Consider the following 22,983-nt stretch of genomic DNA (forward strand, 5'->3'; position numbering starts at 1 on the left):
TCTCATACAAAAGGAGTTTTAGACTCTCGTGTTTGATTTTGCTTTTTATATACACTATTATGCCATCGAACTGTTGTCTAAACCATAGACTGTAAAACATATGGACGTAGTATCCGTGGCGTCACCCATAGGCTTCTGAAGAGCACAAATGAAGCTACAAGTAGGCACGGCCGACCGTCGCCATTTTGTTCGCGCGTCATCGCACCCACGGCGGGATACCAAACAAGGGCAAAGAGGCGGAGAGTGAGCGGAGCTACAGACACCTGCTGGCATTTTACTTGGACCTGGTTTAAACAGAGCTTACTTTGGGAGAAACGCTTAATACTTTATTACCTGCGACTCGTTTGTATCCTGACCACATGTGCTTGGTTGTACACTATATCAATAAAGTGTTTAGACTTTTAATAACACTGTTGTAACACAATGAGCCACTAAGCATTGTTCTGGTGACGTTTTTCAACAGGAGGAAAACGCCAAATACGTCCAAACACTTCAATTATAGTCTGTGTTAGTAAATGCAAGACTATTGATGAAATCTATGCATAACTGACTGTTCTAGAGCCTACAGCTAATCAATCTGTCAGATTCTGGAGGGCATTACAGCTCTAAAGAACATTATAAATGATAAATGATCTTAAATAAAACAAATACATTTATAGAAATGGTATATAAGTATATCATTTCACTCACCAGGGAAACGGAGGCCACGTGAATGGTTTGTGAGCACAATTAAGTGCACACAGCATGCCATATCATATGATAATTGTAGGAAATAATCACAAAAGGCAATTGACTGTGTAAAGAAAAATTAACCAACACAAAAATGCGATGTATATGCCGAGTTTATCGGCTAATTAGCCGTAATCAGCTGAGGTGACGAGACAGCGAGCAGCGAGACCTAACTGTCACTCAAGTGGCCACGCCCTTAATTATGCAGACTTAATATAACTTAACAAAACGAAACGGATGAGTTATAAAAAAAATTCACCCCCTCACAGTTGTCATGAAGGTTAATCATGGCTATATGCACCAAAGCCATCTTTTGTACCAGGCTGTAAGCATGTTTTTATCAGCTGTAAAAATGGCCAATTTCCCATTGCAGTCAGAAATGACCTGGAATTCCTGGAGCCAGCCCCCCAAGGCGAGTCGATGAATTGCAGTTTTAGTTACTTCCGTATTGGCAGAGCGGGAGGTTGCCGCTTGGTCTAAATGCAATATGAGTAGCAGTGTGATGTGGCTGTATATTGTCAATGGTGGGACACTAAGGCACTCGGCCTGTGGCCTCGCATGCATGCAGGCAATGCATGCCTCCCGGTTCAATTCGATATCTCGGTGCATCACGGTACATTGATAATGCTTTCTATGCATAATTAAATTTTTTCTTCACAACACAGGAATTTTTTTTATTAAAATCTATAAATATATATTAATATTTATAAATTATTTGTCATACAATTTTGTCCTTTAATACAAGCAGTAACATATTTGAACTGTACCTTTAACTTTACCTGCATGCTCAAAGAAAACACTCTTTTTGAATGTATCAAACAAAACTCCAATACATGCACAGAAGACAACATGAGCATTTACAGCAAATAAACTCATGTAAATATTATCCCGCTTGCTTTTTGAGCGCTGTCAAGCGAGTTCTTACATTCCTATGATTGCTCATTGTCTTCACCCACTCAACAGAAAGGGCTGCGATTGGAGTTAGAAATTAAAGCGCTGTTCACAGATGAGTGACGTGGGAAGAACAGCCATGGGTACAGTCTATATGCGCATAATATGTGGTTATTACAGGTAATCCATATTAGAGAAAACTCGCACCTCAGGCACCCTCGTATCCGGATCCACAAGTATCGCTTTAAAAGCCAAGAGAGGAGAGTTACCTCACGAACACGCCAGCGGGTCAAATGTTCAAAGTGAGAGAGAGAGGCGGCATTTTACAGCATTTCTACCTGGTAGTGAAATAGCAGTTTGTGTGCTGTACCTTCTTCAATGTCAATGAAAGACTTTCCAGCAAACTCACAAGTTTAATTGTGCATACTTATCTACCTTTTAAGTAGTAGGAGTGTTTTATTTACTCGACCTTGTCTCCTTCGCCATAGTACTCTACTGTTACATTGCGAATAGGAGATAAATGACATCAGTACGTCATAACTGGTTGTGATCTATTACTGAACCTATATCGAATTGTCCCCATCTGCATCGTAGTGCACAGAAACAATTAATTTTGACACCCCTAACATATATATATATATATATATATATATGTTTGTTGAATCAAGTGGCTCAAGTGGCAAACAGATAAAGCATACACTTAGTGCACCACTTAGGGGGCTTCCACACAGTTATAGTTATGCATCTTGCTGATATACACTGTGAACATCAGCTACGCTAATTATTTTCTTTATTCTCCATTTCCACCTGGGGATACTCTTCCCGAGGCCCCCAGACTATGCAGAGTCACTGATTCGATCCAAGACCAACGACGAGATGATCCCAAGGTTTCCATATCCTGGACCTGGCCGAATCCTGAACAACTACTGCGATGGTCATGGAGGAGTGGAGAACATGAGACTGTTTCCTATGACGCTCCAGAGACAGACGAGTCTTCGCTGAGGCCAGCTTCCAGCCTCCGCCACTGAGACTGCAGCTCTGCACAAGACGTTTGGCCAGCGGAGAAATTAAAATGGTCGTGCCCAACTGAGTCTGGTTTCTCTCAAGGTTTTTTTTCTTCACTTCCGCCTTTAGTGAAGTTTTTTTTCCCTCTCCGCTGTCGCCACTGGCTTGCATGGTTCAGGATCTGTAGAGCTGCGCATCGTTGGATTTGCTCTTCAGTGTTTGGACTCTCAGTAGTGATTATTAAACCACACTGAACTGAGCTAAACTGAACTGAACTTGAACACTACAAACTGAACTACACTGTTCCTATTTACTGTGACCTTCTATGTGAAGCTGCTTTGACACAATCTACATTGTATAAGCGCTATACAAATAAAGGTGAATTGAATTGAATTGAATAAAAAGAAGTCATTTCCTGAACCACTCAGATAAAAGAAACCTTTTTTTAATGATAGAAAATGATTTTGCCCAATTTTTTTCAGTTGAATGTTTATGTAAAGTAAGCTTATTTTTATGTTAAAAGTAATGTTTTTGGAGTGACACGGTGGTGCAATAGCACTGTCACCTAACAGCAAGAAGGTCGCTGGTTCGAGTCCCGGCTGGGTCAGTTGGCATTTCTGTGTGGAGTTTGAATGTTCTCCCTGTGTTCGCATGGGTTTTTTCCAGGTCTCCATTCCACTGTAGCGATCCCTGATGAATAGATGGACTAAGCCGAAGAAAAAAAAAAAATTAATGAAAGTAATGCTTTCTTTACTTCTGCAAAAATGTCACTAGTCAATTCAGGCCAACCAAAACCTAAAAATGTGCAATTTTGACGACATCTTGTGGCTAATGATGGCATTAATTTTTAATGCTATAATTTGACAGGGGTGGGGTGGTTTGTGTGTGTGTATGTGTGGGTCTGGGTGTATAAGGTCAGACCTTCATTTTGGTATGTGATCGATCGCCACTGTGTTGGATTTATTGATTTTTATTGAACACATTTTTTAAAAGGCTTTAGATTTTAGTATTTCCCATTTCTTAATGTGCCTATATGTGGACATTTTTGGGCAAATGTAACAATTTGGTTGTTGTTTTCAACCACTTAACATTGTTGAATAGAATCCTCTTTTTGTGTATGTGTTCATATGGTGAAACTTAGAAAAAGCAGCCTTAAAAACAAAGTCTTGAACTGCTCAGATTAATATAGGAGGAGGATTGAGGATAGGAGAAGTTTGAGGATTAAACGTCACTTGAAAAAATATTTGAAAAAGAATTTTAAAAGATTCACAGGAGGAATAAGAATTTGGACTGTATATTAATATGTATATTAACCGAATGTATATTAATATAAAATAGTGGCTCATAACATTTGTTATGTGTAATTAATTTACATTTATATCTGGCAAATTCAGCTAATAGGTCAATTAGAAATCTCTGCTGTTTAAGGAGCATCAGGATTTCTTTTTTTGCAATGTGAACGTGAATATTAATCACTGACATGACTCAATGTTACTATATTATCATATGTTCTCACTACCATAATTAATATATAACACCAACCACCCACCTCAAAATAAAGAAAAACATACATTAATTGATCATAAACCAATAAAATGATACAATATGGTAGTATGTGTTGTATTTAATTGAATTTATTCTCACAAAATGATTTACAGTACATAATTGTGTCAGGTATGTTAAAAAGGAATAATTGTGGTGGAAATAGGCTATTTTAAAGTCATCTAGGCATTAAACAGCACATGATGTAACAACAGAAGCGTAAAGCTGTAAATAGGAAAATTATCTAAACTTTTTTAAGCAAAATGCTAATGGTCTAATCTGATTCAATGATTTATGCTAAGCTAAGCTAAAAGTGCTTCCACCAGACCCGGAGATTGAATGAATGAATTCCAAAATGGTAAAGCCCAACCATTCAAGTGTTCCTTTAATGTACTGTACAATTTTACTCCTATTTTAAATTTGAATTAAAAAAAGAAAAATGTAATTGATTTATAAGTATATGGTCAAGCACTGAGCAACTACAGACTTCAGATAGACACAATAGCAGTGTGAAAGATCCCCTGTGCCTGCTTTTTTGCTCCTTCTGTCTCCTTTTCCTTCCTGCTGCTCTGTCTCAGCTCACTAGAGCAATGCTTTGAATAATTTATCCAGCTAAAGAAGAACTGGTGTGGGCCTGATGCCTGATAATGCCTTAAAGGGACACACTTTTAGCCAGATTTTATACCACTAATGGAAAAAATGACAATGCAAGATAACACAACTAACTGTAGATGTCCACAATATTTACAGAATATTTTTTTAATACTATTACCAAACAATATCCAGCTGCAAATTACAACTTCTTTTTTTAGTTTGAAGTAAAGGTTATAGTATCTTTGAACCATACTATTGTAAAGTACTTGAATTAATCTGTTCTGTTAATACAACAACTATAATTAAATAACCCAATACTGCACATATAGCTTTAGGGTACATTATACACCACAGTTTATGGTAGTAAAAGTATACAAAAATATTTCTTACAGTTTATCATTTAAATATAGTTAAGTATTAGATTAAAGTGTGTGAGTTAAGATAAGACAACGATAGTATGCTAAAATAAACAAATATAATGTATTTTACAGTCTTCTACAACTATAAAAAAGCATAAAAGTATGTTGCATTTGTTAGTTTATCTGTTCACTATAGTCAATACTACAACATTCTGTAAAATTTATTAACAAAGTGTTGTAAATATTATAATATACACTCACCGTCCATTTACTAGTACCGTGTTGGACCCCCTTTTGCCTTCACAACTGCCGTAATCCTTCATGACATACATTTAACACGGTACTGGAAATATTCATCTGAGTTTTTGGTCCATGTTGACATGATAGCATCATGCAGTTGCTGCAGATTTGTCGGGTCCATATCCATGACGCGAATCTGCTGTTCCACCACATCCCAAAGGTGCTCTATTGGATTGAGTTCTGGTGACTGTGGGTGCCATTTGAGTACAGTGAGCTCATTGTCATGTTAAAGAAACCAGTCTGAGATGCTTCGCGCTTTATGACATGGCTCGTTATCCTGCTGGAAGTTGCCGTTAGAAGATGAGTACAATGTGGTCATATAAGTATGGACATTGTCAGCAACAATACTCAGGTAGGCTGTGCCTAAAAATATCCCGCACACCATCACCAGCCTGAACCGTTGATACAAAGCAGGATGGATTCATGCTTTTATGTCAAATTCTGACCCTACCATACGAATGTCGCAGCAGAAATCGGAACTCATCAGACCAGGCAACATTTTTCTTCTATTGTCCAATTTTGGTGAGCCTGTGTGAATTGTAGCCTCAGTTTCCTGTCCTTAGCTGACAGGTGTGGCACCCAGTGTGGTCTTCTGCTGCTGTGGCCCATCCTCCTCAAGGTTAGACATGTTGTGTGTTCAGAGATGCTCTTCTGCATAATTATGTTGTAATGAGGGGTTATTTGAGTTACTGTTGCCTTTCTATCAGCTCAAACCGCTCTTCTCCTCTGACCTCTGGCATCAACAAGGCATTTGCGCCCATAGAACTGCAGCTTACTGGATATTTTCTCTTTTTTGGACCATTCTCTGTAAACCCTAGAGATGGTTGTGCGCGAAAATCCCAGTAGATCAGCAGTTTCTGAAATACTCAGACCAGCTCGTCTTGCACCAACAACCATGCTACATTCAAAGTCACTTAAATCACCTTTTTTCCCCATTCTGATGCTCAGAACTGCAGCAGATCATCTTGACTATGTCTACATGCCCAAATGCATTGAGTTGCTTCCCTGTGATTGGCTGATTAGAAATTTGCCTTAAAAAGCAGTTGGACAGGTGTACCTAATAAAGTGACCGTTGAGTGTATACAGTATAATAGATTGTAATAGAGTTCACTGGTGAAGTTTTATTTTCGTGTGGGCTGTTCTCCTTTTCATGCTTGTATAACTAATCCTGAAAAGAAACGACTAAAATAGCATTTTTATGAACTGAATTTGCTTTTTAAGTATCAGCTCAGGTCAAAAAACTTTATCTTCATGTTGACAGTAACATAGCCAATGTGACAGTACATTGACCCCATATTTACAGCCTTTGCTGACAGAACAGATTGAAACACTGCAGCTCAAACAGACTATATGCAGCATTGTAGACATGGAGCCAGGATCAGCGGTCAGTGCTGTGCGGAGCCAGAGGGTTTTGTGTGGAGAGGAAATTCTACCTGCCGTTATTGTAATAAAAGAAGGCAAGATTCACAGCGTTCTGCCTGATTCAGAAGCGTCAGCACACTTGGTTAGAAAGGTGAGCTTAAGAATGCAACATGTGCCACCTGCTGGAGACTACATGCATAACTACATTTTAATGAAGGGTAAAAAAAAACTAAAAAAAAAATAAAAAAATCACACTCCCATTCAGAGTAAGAACGTATCAGCTACATTGTGGAGTTAAATTTGACATTTTCTCCAAATTGGTATTCTTGTAAAATAGTTTACATTTTAAAAGTATTTTGTTTTACTTTTCCTGAAAAGGTGGGGTAAGACAACTGTATTAAACGCAACCTATTATACCTCTTTCTACAAGATGTAAAATAAGTTTGATGTCTCTCAGTGTGTGTGTGAAGTGTCAGCTCAGAATATTCCACAATTCATTTTATATAACTCTTTTAAAATGCCGATTTAGGCTTTGATCCAAATTGTACCATTTTGGTGACTGTCACTTCAAATTCAAATGAGTGCTTTTCAAAAGAGGGAGGAGCTACAAACGCCTATGCATCAGCATAGTGGCAGATTCAAAACAGGACTAACCTTATCTCGGTGAAAATTTGAAAATGTCAATTTGAAAGTGTTTTAGAAGAAGGCAGTCTATGGAGATTCCAGGGTTCATTTGTGCATTCTAAAACTTTATAATGCCTCTTATGCCTGTTTTACACAAAGGCCATCTGCAGTGTGTGTACAGTCCAGATGCAGTGCGCATGCAACATGGATGAAGGAACTGACCATTTTGTTTTCGAGAAAAGTGCAGTGTGACCGCAGCTTTACTCTTCAGAGTGATTGGCCATCTGACGATAATTCACATGTTTTCAACATGATGTCTCCGTTCCCTCCTTCAGGGAATAAGGGTTATGACAGTAACAGAGACGCTGACATTATCTTCAGCAGATTCGGTGTGAAAACTCTAATGGCAGATGGCTGCTTCTCACTCAGGGCTGTCTATGCTATAATGAAGGAGAAATTTTCACTAATGGGTGGGCCCCTCTGATGACAAGTAAAAACAGAGAATGTCAATCAAAGTGTTTCTGCAGACGTTTTATAAAGCGTGATTATAAAAAATTGAATTAATTAACTTTTACCATTAGATGCTGTCTATAATCACACACTGTTGCCACACAACTGTGTTTAAAACACTTATAAAAGTATTCTTTGCATAATAGGTCCCCTTTAAATGTATTACTGTAAGTCAATTCAGTGAAGACAATTACATAATTACAACAAAAAGAAAAGGAAAAAGCAATGGCGTTTCCGACTGAATAAATGTTAACTTTTGAAGCAGAAAATATCGTCATTATAACTATTTTGTAACTACAAATACAAGTGTAAGCTACAGTGTAGCCACGTCAAAAAATACTATAGTAATTTAGAGTAAATACTATTGTTTTTTAACCTTTCTATGACAAAGTCAATGATCTAAACCATTTGTGATATTTACAGTTGCTTTAGTAACACAACAACTAAAGTTATTTAAACAATTTAAACTACTGAAGTTTTCTACAGCTATATATAAATATTATACTACTGTACACCAATTTACTGTAGTAAAACTAAATTACACTACAGTATTTTACAGTTTATCATCAGTTCACTTTAGTTAATACAACAGTAAGCTGTGGATTTCATTAACAAGTTGTAATTACAATATTATACAGTGCAATACACTTTACTAAGAATGGTTTAAAACACAAGTATAATTACTATAGTCATGTGGTCAGGTTTAATTTATAGTATATAAATCAATCAATAGATAAAAATCTATCAACAGATTATATCAATAATTCTATTTAAGTTTGATAATACAACAGCATCTTAATTATAACAGGTACTGGATGTGGGCGACAGTCTGGTAATGCCAGGTATAGTAGACTGTCATGTTCATGTGAATGAACCAGGTCGCACTGACTGGGAAGGGTACTGGACCGCCACACGAGCAGCTGCTGCTGGAGGCATCACCACCATTGCAGACATGCCACTGTGAGTATCATTAAAATTCACTGACTCAAGCGACATTTCATTTACAATGGATCGTAGACTTGGACAAACTGACAAGTTGTTGTTTTTTTATTCCCATAATTCCTTCCATACCTCCACAGAAACACAATCCCACCTACTACCACTCTTAAAAACTTTAATGAGAAGCTGTGTGCTGCTACAGGGCAGTGCTTTGTAGACACTGCGTTTTGGGGAGGAGTCATACCTGGCAACCAGGTACTTGCTTTACAAACTACAAATGAGTTGTTTTTTTACAAATGACAGTGACGTTGCATTTTTATTGTCACACATTAAAAAAAAACTCCTTTAATTAACATTATCATCATTTAAAATGCAGTAAATGTTTAAAAATTTTGTTGTCCTCCATAGGCCTTCAATAAACCTTGTCTTCATAAATCTCAATATTGTGTGATTGTCTCAAGTAGTTCAATTCAATTGCACAAAGCCCATGATGTGCACCTGTTCATTTGTTTGTCTCAGAATTTTTCACTTATTTAACTTGTTTAAAACCACTATAAAATGGTTAAGTTTTTTTTTTTTTTTTTTGAAAATGTTCAACACGTACAAGTCATCGATTTTTTTTCATAATTTAATATTAAATAAATAGCTAAATGAAGATAAGTGTCCAACAATGAAGATAAATCACTCTCACAATATTTGCATAAAGCTGTTTTTCAGATTTTTTGCTTGGTCATATCATAAGGCATTTTTTTAATAAAAAACAGAACAAAAGAAAGTTAGCAAAACCTCATTTTTGACATTAGTTTTCAAATTAGATATATAGCCTGAAAAAATTCTTCAAAAATGGTGCTTTACAAGAATTAATTTTTAATTAATTTAATAATGTCAACTACCCAAGTACATTTTAGGTCTAACTTAATAATGTATTTGAGCAAGAGTGAAAACAAAAATAATACTAATGTTTCTTATGCCTTCTGTGCAAGGTATACAGTAAAGCCTGCTATTCACTGGCAACTGAAACTAAAATCATTTAGATGTCAGTTTAGACTATCAGTTTGCAAGTGTGATTGTAGTGACATAAATACAAATTTTTTGCTACTTGAGATGTAGTGGATTCTTCTGACGCATGCGATGCAAACAATAGAGATCGTCCTCCAAATACTGTTTTCAGGGGGTTTTATCATACGGTTTGTTGCACTTTCCTACTCACATTTCACTACATAATGCACCAATGAATCACACAGGATCTTATCAGGCCTGCTTTCCATCACGGTCAAAAAATGTTATGCTCCCCGATTACAAACCCTCTTGCCTCTCCCTGTTTGCCGTTTTTCAGAACCGCACTCCGCCCAGCGGTCAAACACAGAATTACAATACAACAAATACCAAACTACATTTTTTTTTTTGCTACTGAACATCAGTTCATGAAATAAGTGTAAATACAATGTGCACACATTATTGCCATTTAATGTGTGTGTTGTTTGTCCATAAAAACTGAATCAGTCGATGCATACACATAGTATGGTTCATAGCCTAATTTAATTAATCACATTTTTGATCATAGTAAATGATTCAATATTCACTTCAAAGCAGATCAGCTGCATTTAATTATATATACTTAATGCAGTCATGTTACTTTGGAATGATTTGTGTGGGTAAAGTCAATCCTTCACACAAACCACTTCAGCTGTAAGCCTGTAATACAATAATATTTGATCCACTTTACTTGTTGACTGTATATAGAACATATATATATATATATATATATATATATATATATATATATATATATATATATATATATATATATATATATATATATATAAAGAGTAAATCCATACCAAGTCAGAGAATATATGATTTCAAACTTCTGAATGAATAATTAATGAACAATTAAATATAAATGGTTCACTTGGAAAGACAGTGGTTGTATCCAAATATGCATGGATCATACTGTACACGATTCATGATACACACCAGTATTTATAAAATTTTATATTACTATAATTAAATGATCCCAAGCCAGATGAAAAAGAAACGCAAAAGTAACATAGCACATTAACTTACTTTAAGTAATGCCAGATTGTGCTATTTTACTCTTCAAAGTAACTTTTACCAACATTACACATATTCATGCTAGATCGAATAATTGAGTAGTTTTTCTCAGGAATTGCAATTTACTAGTTTTTTTTTTTTTATATATATAAATGTGTACTTTTACTCTCCCTTGAGTACATCCTTAGGGCTGTCTCTGTACTTTTACTCTACTACTTTCCTTCAACCTACAGTCACTACTTTATTTTTTCTTGTCTATTGGGATTAGAAAAATCAGTCCTGTGATTCCTGTCCAATCAAATCGCACATAGAAGGTAAATCGCATAATAATGAACTACCTCAAGACATGGACAATTTATAATTGCAGCAAACTGTTTGGACGCATTAAAAGAGTCCAAGAAGATGTCCAAAATCTTGACCTAGACACTGTTTAGATGCATGTCACTGATGAGAAGATGACAGATGTTTACTGTATGATGATTGAAATGGCCCTAAACACCCAGCAGGTACAAGATTTCAACATGACGTCAGATTGACGTTGTACCCCAACGTCGTCGGGATGTCGCATTTTGTTTGGAAATAAAAATTGGTTTGACGTCAGAACTCAATGTCAGGCCTACGCCAATGTCCAACCTAAAATCAACCAAATATCAATGTCTAATAACGTTACAGCTTGACGTTGTGTGGACGTTACTACTATGACGTCTATCAGATATTGGATTTTGGTTTCCATACCTGACGAATAAATGTCAATATCTGACATCAATATGACGTTGGTTTAAGATATTGGTTTGTTTGATTTTGGTTAGTTTCTAACAACGTAAAATCGACCAAATATCAATGTCATTTGACGTCATTATTGGACATCAAAATACCATTGTCCTTAGACCCTGGCTAGACATAGAATTTTGGTCACCTGACATCAAAAACCTAAATAGAACCTAATATTAATGTCTAATGATGTTGTGTGCCTGCTGGGCAATCACTAAATGCACTACAGAATGTTACGTTTACACACATCCCCAAATTACATGTAAAGGCATCAGCTTTTTACAGCATAATACTCACAACTCACTACTCTTGAGTACTTTTAAAAGGGCTACTTTTTACTCATACTTTGAGTAATATTTACAACAGGTACTTTTACTCGCACTACATTTTCAGGCAAGTAATGGTACTTTTACTTAAGTATAATTTTTCAGTACTCTTTACACCACTGTAATCAGTTGCCATTGCCTAATAGCATAACAAGTATTGTGACTATAACTGTTACAAACTAAAGCTTGACCAAGGGGATGAGGATCCAAACACAGTTTATTAAAGAGTAGTCAAAGCAGGCAGGGGTCATGACAGGAGCAAACAACAATATCACAGTGATCCATCAAGGTAATCCACAAGTAAGGATGGCTGATGTGAAACTGACATTTTGACATTGTCTCAAAATCCCGAAATGCAGATGTTTCGAAACATTGCTCCAAAGCATTTCAAAACACCCAGGTTATGTGACTAAAGTGATTCAAAGTATCGGGGCATATCACAAGCATTATGAGACATGGCATTCCAGGCAATTCTGCATTTGATTGACAGGGTTGAAGCCTACACCGTAAAAAAATATATCTGTAAATTAACAGTTTTCTGTATGTTGTGAATCATGTTTTTTTTCACTTATTTATGCTTTTGAATTGCATTGTGGGATTTTGATTCCAAAAACTTTTGATGTTGAAAAGCTTGAAAAGTGGCCTCAAACATTTTTAATAGTTTAAAGTGATATTTTGTCTGTGTTTGTGTTGTAAATTAGGACACAAAACCTAGTAACAAACTGCCAGTACATTTTCTATTATTTTAAAGACTTAATTCTCTCTATACTATTTCTTAAACACTAACTTGTCTCAAACTACTAAATTGTCAATTAAAGTCCTTTTGTTAATCTGTCGAGTTGAAGTTCAGCATTAAAAGTCAACAGTGCAGAGATAAAATTCGCATAATGCACTTCACAACCGTAAATAATCAGAAAACACTATGTGAACCACAAAATACGGAACTTGTTAATTAAGGGATATTTTTTACAGTGTAGTTGACAGTTCATTACTTTCCACAAGGAAGGTAAGATGTTGAGACAGACAATCATGTTTACAAAAGATAATTCAAAACAAATAAACAAACAATCAAATAACAAATAAATAACTAAACAAACCAGTCAGGAACAAGGAGCACACAACTAAACAAGACTTCACATGTCAGTGTGTGTAATGTCCTACAGCTGTGTCAGTGTAATCAGTGATGATTAGTGTAATCAGATTGATAACAGCTGTAGATGGTAGATTGGCACAATGCATGAAGGGAAGTGTAGTCCGGGTGAATTGCAGAGATGATATTTGGAGTTTCCTCTAGTGAGTCTTATGGGCACTCCAGCTGGAACTCATGACAATAAGGGAGACTAAAATTTGCTTTTATCTGCCCATCCTTTGTTGTTTTTCTGTCACAGCTGGAGTTGAAACCGATGCTCCAGGCTGGTGTCGCTGGATTTAAGTGCTTTCTGATTCACAGTGGAGTAGAGGAGTTTCCTCATGTAACTGATGCTGATCTGCACGAAGCTATGAAACAGCTCCAGGGCACAAACAGCGTTCTGCTGGTGAGCTTATTTATTTTCTGCTCTCCCCAGTCTTTTCAGCTTGATATCTGATTTCATGGAACATTTCTGACACAATGAATATCTCACATCACTGCGCACCTACAGTAAAATGGGGCAACATTGGGGCTTAACTGTCAATGAATTTTTGTTGTTGTTGTTAGTTTTTTAAATGCAAATCAAATTTTTTTTTAATTTCAAGTCATTGTTGTTATTATTTGTAATTAAAAATAAAGACATTTATTTTCCTTTTCTTGTCTTCCATGAAATTCCACATTACAACTGTTATCTCCCAGTAATTAATTTGTTTACTCAATATTACGGCCATGATGAGTAACTCACTTCACTGTCAATGAAATCAGGTAGAAACATATCTTATTGTGCAACAATAAACATGAATTAAAAACTAGAAAATGATCTGCAATTATGATTTATACTGAACTTAAATTGAAGTTATGCACTAACAATCCACCATTTGGTTTAGTTTCATGCAGAACAAGAACTCCCGCATCCAGTTGCTGAGAAAAGAGGTATGTGAATAAATATATGACCCTGGACCACAAAACCTTACGGTGCGTGGGTATCATTTTTGCAATAGCCATAAATACATTATAACAGTCAAAATGTTTGTTCTTTTATGACAAAATCTTTTTTTAGAATATTAAGTAAAGATTGTATTGCTTGAAGATATTTTGTAAATTTCCTATTGTAAATATATCAAAACTCAATTTCTGATTAGTAATGTGGATTGCTGTAATTTAGACAACTTTAAATGTGATTTTGACATTGATTTTGTACTCTCAGATTGCAGATTTTCAAATAGTTATATCGCACCCATATATTGTGATAATCTAACAAACAATACATCAATAGAATGCTCATTTAATCAACTTAATCAATACTCTCGTGCAATCAAAGCAGCAAGAACAAACCACCACTCATTTATCATCAGGGATGGAGCTGATGACTAGTTAATGGCACTGATGGCACTGCATGCATGACAGCAAACTACATTTGGACCAGTTGTGGATGGGAGGTGTGTGGCCCAGATCAGTGCAGCGATTGTTCACATTGTTTAGGTAACATTATGCTGGGTTATGGCTCAGTTTTTGGGGTTTCTGGTTGAAGTATAAACTTATAGCTGAGAATCTGTACCAATAATAAACCTGTTTTGGCCAAGTTCAGGGCCAGTTAAGGGTGATAAATTGACTGAGATTCAGGCCGGTTATGGCCCATGTGTAGCCCTTGTTTTTAATCCAGTTATGAGCCACTTCAGGACCGTCATTCTTTGCGGTACTTGGGCCGAGGGAAAATTTATTGTGTGGCCCGGAGCTGGGCCAGAAAACATTTGCTGTGTGTGAGGTTGCAGCTAATACACCAGTCCATCAAATACCTGTATGTGATAAGTCAGACGTGGCTAATTACTGGCCTATCTCAAATTTACCCTTTCTTGCTAAGGTCTTGGAACATGTATTTGTGGCGCACTCCACCCACACTTGTCATCCAACAAGCTATACTAGCCTTTCCAGTCAGGGTTCAGAAAGGTACACAGCACAGAGACAACCTTGGTTCGTGTCATGAATGACCTGCATGTCTCTGCTGACTCTGGAGCTTCTACTATCTTGGTCTTACTAGATCTCACTGCAGCATTTGACACAGTTTGTCACTCTATATTGTTAAATAGGCTGGACAAATGGCTTGGTATCACTGGCACAGCACTTTACTGGTTTAAATCTTATGTTTTGGATTCAATTCAAGAGTTCACACTCAGCCGATGATTGATTATAAACCTTGTTTGGCATGCTGTCCCAGGAGAAAGCCCTGAGCTCATACGATCCTCGAGCCCGGGGCTCCCTCCTGTTTGCAAGGCCAGAAGGGAGTTTGAGCTCAGGTAGATCTCAAGAACTCGCCTGCTGTAGTAGCTAATGAACAGATAGTGATTGCTCTTAAGAGATAACTACTTACTAGGAGTATGTCTATGGTGCTGATTTTTATTAGTCAATTTACTTAGGTTGCATGTTTTTGGATGGTGGGAGGAAACCGGGGAAAACCCACTTGAGCACAGGAAGAACGAGTAAACTTTACACAGAAAGAACTAGACTAGAGGACTAGAGTGACGTTCTTGCTGTGAGGTAACAGTGCTAACCACTGGGCCATCATGCCACCCATCTAGGAAAGAAAGAGGAGTAGGGGTGCAGGGGGATTCTTCAAAACGAAGATGGCTGTTATATGGAACTTAAGGTATTTATAGTGGATTAGGAATCATCTGATTAGTGAATCATAAATTGGATAATGCGGGACTGGCCGCAAGCAATCATAAGTTCGTGATCTTCTCGAAATTAATTTATAAACAAACTTCACTTAGTGGTCATGGGAAATAATCAATTTAAAATCTAATGGATCAGCCTCGGTGTCCCTCAAGGGTCGCTCTTAGGTCCCATAGTTTTAAACATTTTTATGCTTCCACTGGGGCAAATCATCAGCAAATATGGACTGGGATACCACTTTTGTGCTGATGATACTCAAATTTATATCAGCTCCAAATCCAACCTGTTTTGTTACTGCCTCAATCCTCTCAGAGTGTGTGCAGGAAATTAAAATGTGGACGCACCGCCATTTTAAAAAATGTAATTGTTCTAAAACAGAGGTACTCCTTATTGGCTATACTCTCAAAGATAGCAAGTTTAAATTGAAATTGCATAATGCTGTCATCCATCTACCCAATCATGTTACCTTGGAGTGATTTTTGACACTCTATCACTAGACTAACACATCAAGATCATTACAAAATCTGCTTTTCATCATCTGAGGAATATTGCAAAAATGTGCTTTTACCTCACTCTACCTGATGCTGAAAGACTCATTCATGCATTTGTCACATCTAGGATTGACTACTGTAATGCACTCTTTGTTAGTTTACCTGCTAAATTAGTACATTCAAAACTCAGCAGCACACATTCTCACACAGACTCCACCACGGCAGTAAACCACTATTGTGCTTCATAGCTTGCATTTGCTCCCAGTTCAGTCCTGTATCATTTTTAAAACACTCACACTTGCATATAAAGCTCTACATTAGACTCTCAGTGACAGGGTTTCTCAGTATACACCTTCTCGCTCCCTGCGGTCTTCTGATACTCACCCTTCAACACCAACCTGTAGATTAAAATCAATGGGGGAGACCGCCTTCTCTGTTGCAGCTCCCAGGTTATGGAACAGTCTACTTTATTCTGTAAGAAATGCTTCCACACTAGCTAGCTTTAAGAAGATGTTAACTCATCTTTTTAAGACTGCATTTTTAGATTCTTCATCATTTTAATGTGTTTATATATATTCGAATTTTTCTATGTATCCTTATATTTAATTGCATGTTCGATTTCTCTGTTGTTGTAGAACTCTGGGTTTTAAAAAAAGCACATTATAAATAAAATGTATTATTATTATTATTATTATTATTATTATTATTATTGTTGTTGTAATTATTAATATTATTATTTATTTATTTATTTATTATTATTATTATTATTATTATTATTATTATTATTATTAACGTTCAGGCTGGTTTTGTGATCCAGGGTCACATATTTAATAGTCATTAAACTTCTACTCAAAATCATACACTTATTATATACTCACACATAAACTTATTTTAAGACAAATCTTTCTGCTTTTCTCTTGTTATTCAGATCCACAAGAATATTCCACCTTCCTGAAGTCCAGACCTGACATTATGGAGCTTGAGGCCATCCATAACGTCATTGAGTTCTGCTTACAGTATCAGTATGTTGTGCGACCACATAGCTTGATAAAGTTTTAAACTCTCAATTATCTGATGGCTGTTTCGACATATCAGAGTAGCAAATCAAGAGATGAAGGTTCACTTGTTCTGTTCTTACGATCAGAGTGCGATGCCACATTGTGCACCTGTCATCTGCTGAGCCTCTGGAGCTCATTAGAGCAGCGAAACAAGCTGGAGCTCCGCTGACAGTGGAGACCACCCACCACTACCTTAACCTGTCTGCAGAGAACATCCCAGGACGGGCCACTCAATTCAAATGCTGCCCCCCGATACGGAGCACGGCCAACAAGGTGTCAGAAAACACACACACTAAAATAGACAGAATTTTTATATTATTCACATCACAATGTCTGATTTTTATTCACAAATTAAGCATCACTATAATCAACTTAATTCATGAGTTTAAATATTGTTAAATATAATAATAATATAAATATTGTTTTGTTTCCTTTAATTATCATTAGTGACACAGGGCCACAAATATATATTATTTTATTTTTTAAATTATGGAAGTCCTGGAAGTTCTCTCTTCTTTTCTTGTGATAACGACTTGATTCTCTTGTGATTTCGACAAAACAAAAAGTTGTTTTCTCATTATCATGGCATAATTTTTTCATTATCTCAGCATAACAAAAGTTTACGACCTATTTTTTTCCTGCTTCTACAATGTTAGATGCATATCATATACTTTGCTGCTCTCACTTTTTAAAATAATTGTAAATAACTTGCAGAAAGGTTAAAACAAACTGTTAAAAACTTGCATTAAAACTAAATCAAAATGAAACAAAAACATTCTTCATAATTTAATTCATACATGCAACAGTTTTTTTGTGCCATCTAGAACCTCCGCTGTAAAAAGGTAACAGTTGAGGCAATAGTGAATAATGATATATAATCCTATACATGGGCTGCACGGTGGCATAGTGAGTAGCACGATCGCCTCACAGCAAGAAGGTTGCTGGTTCGAGCCTCGGCTGGCTTGACGTTTCTGTGTGGAGTTTGCATGTTCTCCCCATGTTCGCGTGGGTTTCCTCAAGGTACTCCGGTTTCCCCCACAGTCCAAAAGACATGCGGTGTAGGTGAATTGCTAAGGTGGTAAGCTAAATTGTCCATACAGTATGTATGTGTGTGAATGAGTGTGTATGGATGTTTCCCAGTGATGGGTTGCAGCTCAAAGGGCATCCGCTGCGTAAAACATAAAACATGCTGGACAAGTTGGCGGTTCATTCCACTGTGGCGACACAGATAACTAAATGGACTAAGCTGAAAAGAAAATGATTGAATATTTATACATGAAAATAATCATGAATGTATATTAATGATGATAAGTGCGATTGATTGTTCTGACTTTATGCAATGTTTGTTGCATAAATGTACATCTGCGTCTCTCTTGGTTCGCAGGGCAGGTGCAGACTCAACCGCTGCTTTGTGCAAAACACTTGTGATGCCGCTTCTTTGTATACAATCATAAACATGTGGACGATTCTGTTTTAAAGGCCAAGATGTCTGAAATCTGAAATTTTTCGGTGGCCTGGTCATACAGTGGGTAGTTATAAATATAAATAATTCATAAAATTAATAAGTATTAATAAATAAATTAATAAATTAATAAATAAATAAAAGTTGTGATAACCAGAAAACAACTTTTTTTTTTGTTATGTCGAGATCATGAGAAAATAAAAGTTGTGATCACAAGATAAGTTGTTATGTCAAAAAAAAATTAAGTCTTGATCCTGAGAAAACTTAGGACTTTCGTAGGAAATACAATGTATGGTACAAATTTATAGATTTTTCTTTCATGCCAAAAATCATTAGAATAAGGGTCATGTTCCATGAACATATTTTGTTAATTATCTACTGTAAATATGTCAAAGCTTATCTTGATTAGTAATATGCTTTGCTAAGTACTTAATTTGTACTACTTTAAATGCAGTCTTCTCAATATTTAGATTATCAGACCCTCAGAGACACTGTAAAAAACTCTTTCTGAACTTTTCTAGTCATCTCAACTTATATCAAACAGAGTAAAAATATTAAGCTAAACTGTGCATAAGTTAAATGTAGTTAAAACCTGATTAACTTGTTAAAATAAATAAAAAATAAGTCAAATAAAAAGCATGTCATGTCATTTTTACAGTGTAGTTGCATCTTTGCTAAACATTGTCCTCACAGATTTCAGACTTATCTTTATAAATATAAATTGTAGAAAAATAGATCTGGGTCACATTTACACTTATGTTGTTTTTACATGCTACTCAAAGTCTGAAACTTCTAGTCATTATTATTATTTGTAATTCAAAATAAATGGTATACATTTCCAGAGCTGCTTTTTTCTTTCTTTATTTGGTGCCCATGAACTTTCACAATCCATGACTTTACTTTATTTCAGCTGTTATCTGCCCTTATAAATCTGTTTCCTCATCAGGAGCTGTTGTGGTCTGCACTTAAAGCTGGTGACATCGATATGGTTGTGTCAGATCATTCACCATGCACACCTGACCTGAAGTGTTTGGACAATGGCGATTTCACACAAGCGTGGGGCGGGATCTCTTCCCTGCAATTTGGTAGGTTGTCATTTTACCAATACACACATACACTCTTTGAAGGCCAAAGTCCTGCGTAAACAATGCTCTACTAACAGTTTACCAGTAATACCAATGATTAACTTTGAAACTGACATTCAGTGATCAAGTCAAAAAAAAAAAGTACCAATACCCACTTCTGGCTTATTACATGCCTATTAATAAGATACTGGCTGTTTATTAGCACTTATGAAGTATGTTCTTATTCTACATCCCTAATCCATGATTTTAACAGTGAAATAATTTTTTACTATATGCTTTTCTTTGTTTTGTTTTCCTCACCAGTTATGTACAGTTGCATCAGTTTTTTATTACATTAATTTGAGTTCAAATGTGTTACCATGATGGTGTTTAGTAGTTTAGTAGTGAATGATACTGAGCAGCACCTATATATTAGTACTGTATGTTTCTCTGCTTGTGGAAAGTGATGAGCATTGGTTCATCATTTATCACCACGTGCCAGAGCGCTGTCTTTGTTTTGGTTCTTTTAACCCATCCAATGACAGTTTAGCCGATTATATTTCAGCACCCCGGGTTGCCTTGGTGGAAAACCGCACATTTCATTCATTCATTTAGAAAAGCTTTAATAGCATGCATCCATGACTGAAATGCGACCTCCGGTGAACAATAACAGCCTCCGAAATAAAACGCAGATTCAGAGTTCCACATGAGATGGTTATTAATTAGCAAATAACATAAATATTACGAATGTAAACATTAGGTGAGCAGGTTACATTGTAACCCTGTGTCAAAACACGAGATTTGCAATGCTTTTTAATGCACTTACCTAACCCCACCTCTAACCCTACCCTTCACAGTGATGCCACTAGCTCCATTGATTGCATTGTGCCTGACATTGCATCTCTGAGAGATGCAATCTCAGCTTGCATCATAAAGGCTGCATTCAGATACTATTAGTAAAATTCTGACAACCACAGCTACCTCTTTTTTACCGTAATTGTTTTACAGTGTACTGACTATTAATAAGCAACATTTTTTGTTAATGTTTAGTTAATAGCGAAAATTGTACCTTAAAATAATATATTTTAAAAAATGAATCTAGGTCCTTATCTATTATGAAAGCTCAAACCCATGTGAATCAGTTTTGCTAAATCATGAAGTGCCATTTCTCTGACAACTGAAGCACAACAGAAGTTGGATGATGCAACAGGACAACGACCCAAAGATCAGGATAAATCAACAGCAGTGTGGGTTCATCAGAGGAAAATAGCCTTCTGGGTGACCCAGTCAGAGTTCTGGTCTGTACCAGAATTTAAACTGACAAATTTTTGTCTACTACTGCCACTCAAATTACATAAAACATTAGAGTGTAAACACATAAAAATGCACTATAGTTATAAATTCATGCACTATTTCATGTCATCATTAAATGGATTGCTCACCCAAATTTTTACATTTGTCATCATTTACTCATCCTTCACGTATTACAAACCTGTCTGAGTTAAACACAAGTTCATTTGAAAAGCGGTAATCAATGACTTCCATAGGTTTTTTTTCTACTATGTATGTCAATGGTTACAGGTTTCCAAAATTTTTCAAAATATCTTCTTTTGTGTTCAACTGAAAAAAGAAACTTGGCTAGGTTTTAAATTATTAATTAAGGAAAGTTTTAAATTTGAAATTTTTACGTTAGATCCATTGTTGGACGTTGTTGCCATATGGCAACACATCATAAAGTACCTTAAAAAAATAGCAATTTTTAAAATTTTTACAGCACTTGAAGTTAAGCCATGTTAAGAAAAGAAAAACAGTCAAATATTTTTTTTATATATTTATCATAATGCGTGCTGTAGAGGGTTAACTATCCCTTTAAAAATGATTACATTTTAAGTTTCACTTACTTTTTCTAATCAGAACAATGAAAATATTTTTGTTTATTATTGCCACTTGTATCAGATCAAATTTTACAACCAACTACAATTCCACAGAAATACATTGTTGTATAAGATACATAAACCAATGCAAGAATTTGTCTTTTTTTTTCAGAAATTACAAGACAAATATCCTGCTTAGTTACTAACTGTCATCTCACCATTTATCAACAGGTCTATCTTTGTTCTGGACTTCCGCTTCCAAAAGAGGATTTTCATTCTCTGATGCAGCAAGACTCTTGTGTGAAGAGCCTGCTCGACTCTGTCGCCTTGACAACCAAAAAGGGAGTCTCATTCCAGGTCACGATGCAGACTTAGTCATTTGGGATCCAGAAAAAGAGTTCACGGTGAGAATGAGAAGGGTTTACTCAAGGGGGTTGATCTGAGATGCTCAAAACAACTAACAGCAAGATAAAACATGCTTGTTGCTATAATAATGTGTCTGTCTATAAATTCAACGATCAAGTGAACATCTCAGTTACTTTCATAGGTGAACGAAGACAACATACACCACAAAAACAAAGTAGGTCACATTTTATAGAAGACCACAAGACTGAGTATGACTTCTTACATATTGGTAAAGGTAAATTGTTTTTCACTTTTTTCAGTTGACTCCTTACCTTGGCCGTGTTCTGCGCGGAATGGTGAGGTTCACTATAGTGCGAGGCCAGGTGGTCTACAGTCATGGATCTTTCAGTTCTCAGCCATTGGGGAAGCATCTCCTAATCCAGGACAAGGCCACAACCTCTGTGTAAACAAAAGCATTAAAGTATTATGCATATCTTGTACTGCCTGTTAATATCAGTAAGTGCAGTAAATGCTTTTATGTGTAACTTTTATTTAGGAGTCCATGTTTTATTGTGACTATTTGGTCACACTTTACGATAAAGTTCCTGTTACGATTGACTGGGCGGATGGGAGGCAAAAAGTGTCAAAAAAGCCGCTGATGAAAGTGAAGACTGATCTTATTTGACACAAAAATTTGTAAAAAAATCTAGCAAAAGGTGAAAGTGACAAAATAATAGTGATGTAATGGTCTGCATCAAGGCTTCGAAGCATGCATCAAAAGAAATTATATCTCGCAGTGAAGCAGTGTACCGGAGCTTGATTCGTTTTGCCATCAGCATGTGATCAGCGACATCCAAAGGATCGCCTATACCCCTGTGACTGC

At 36.1% G+C, this 22,983-nt stretch overlaps 1 protein-coding gene across 1 annotated transcript; it reads left to right on the top strand.

The window, feature by feature from the left end:
• Positions 1 to 6,735: 6,735 nt before the first annotated feature.
• On the top strand, positions 6,736 to 22,651 carry zgc:103559 (Allantoinase, mitochondrial). Its single transcript, XM_056459067.1, has 11 exons — positions 6,736 to 6,933; positions 8,725 to 8,876; positions 8,996 to 9,110; positions 13,396 to 13,542; positions 14,024 to 14,069; positions 17,226 to 17,319; positions 17,442 to 17,628; positions 19,764 to 19,902; positions 21,987 to 22,159; positions 22,303 to 22,335; positions 22,421 to 22,651. The coding sequence occupies exons 1-11, from the start codon at positions 6,787 to 6,789 to the stop codon at positions 22,565 to 22,567; spliced, it is 1,380 nt and encodes a 459-aa protein (XP_056315042.1). The 5' UTR covers positions 6,736 to 6,786; the 3' UTR covers positions 22,568 to 22,651.
• Positions 22,652 to 22,983: the final 332 nt, after the last annotated feature.

The sequence above is a fragment of the Danio aesculapii genome, chromosome 6 (genome assembly GCF_903798145.1).
Source record: "Danio aesculapii chromosome 6, fDanAes4.1, whole genome shotgun sequence".
Classification (NCBI taxonomy): Eukaryota; Metazoa; Chordata; class Actinopteri; order Cypriniformes; family Danionidae; genus Danio; species Danio aesculapii.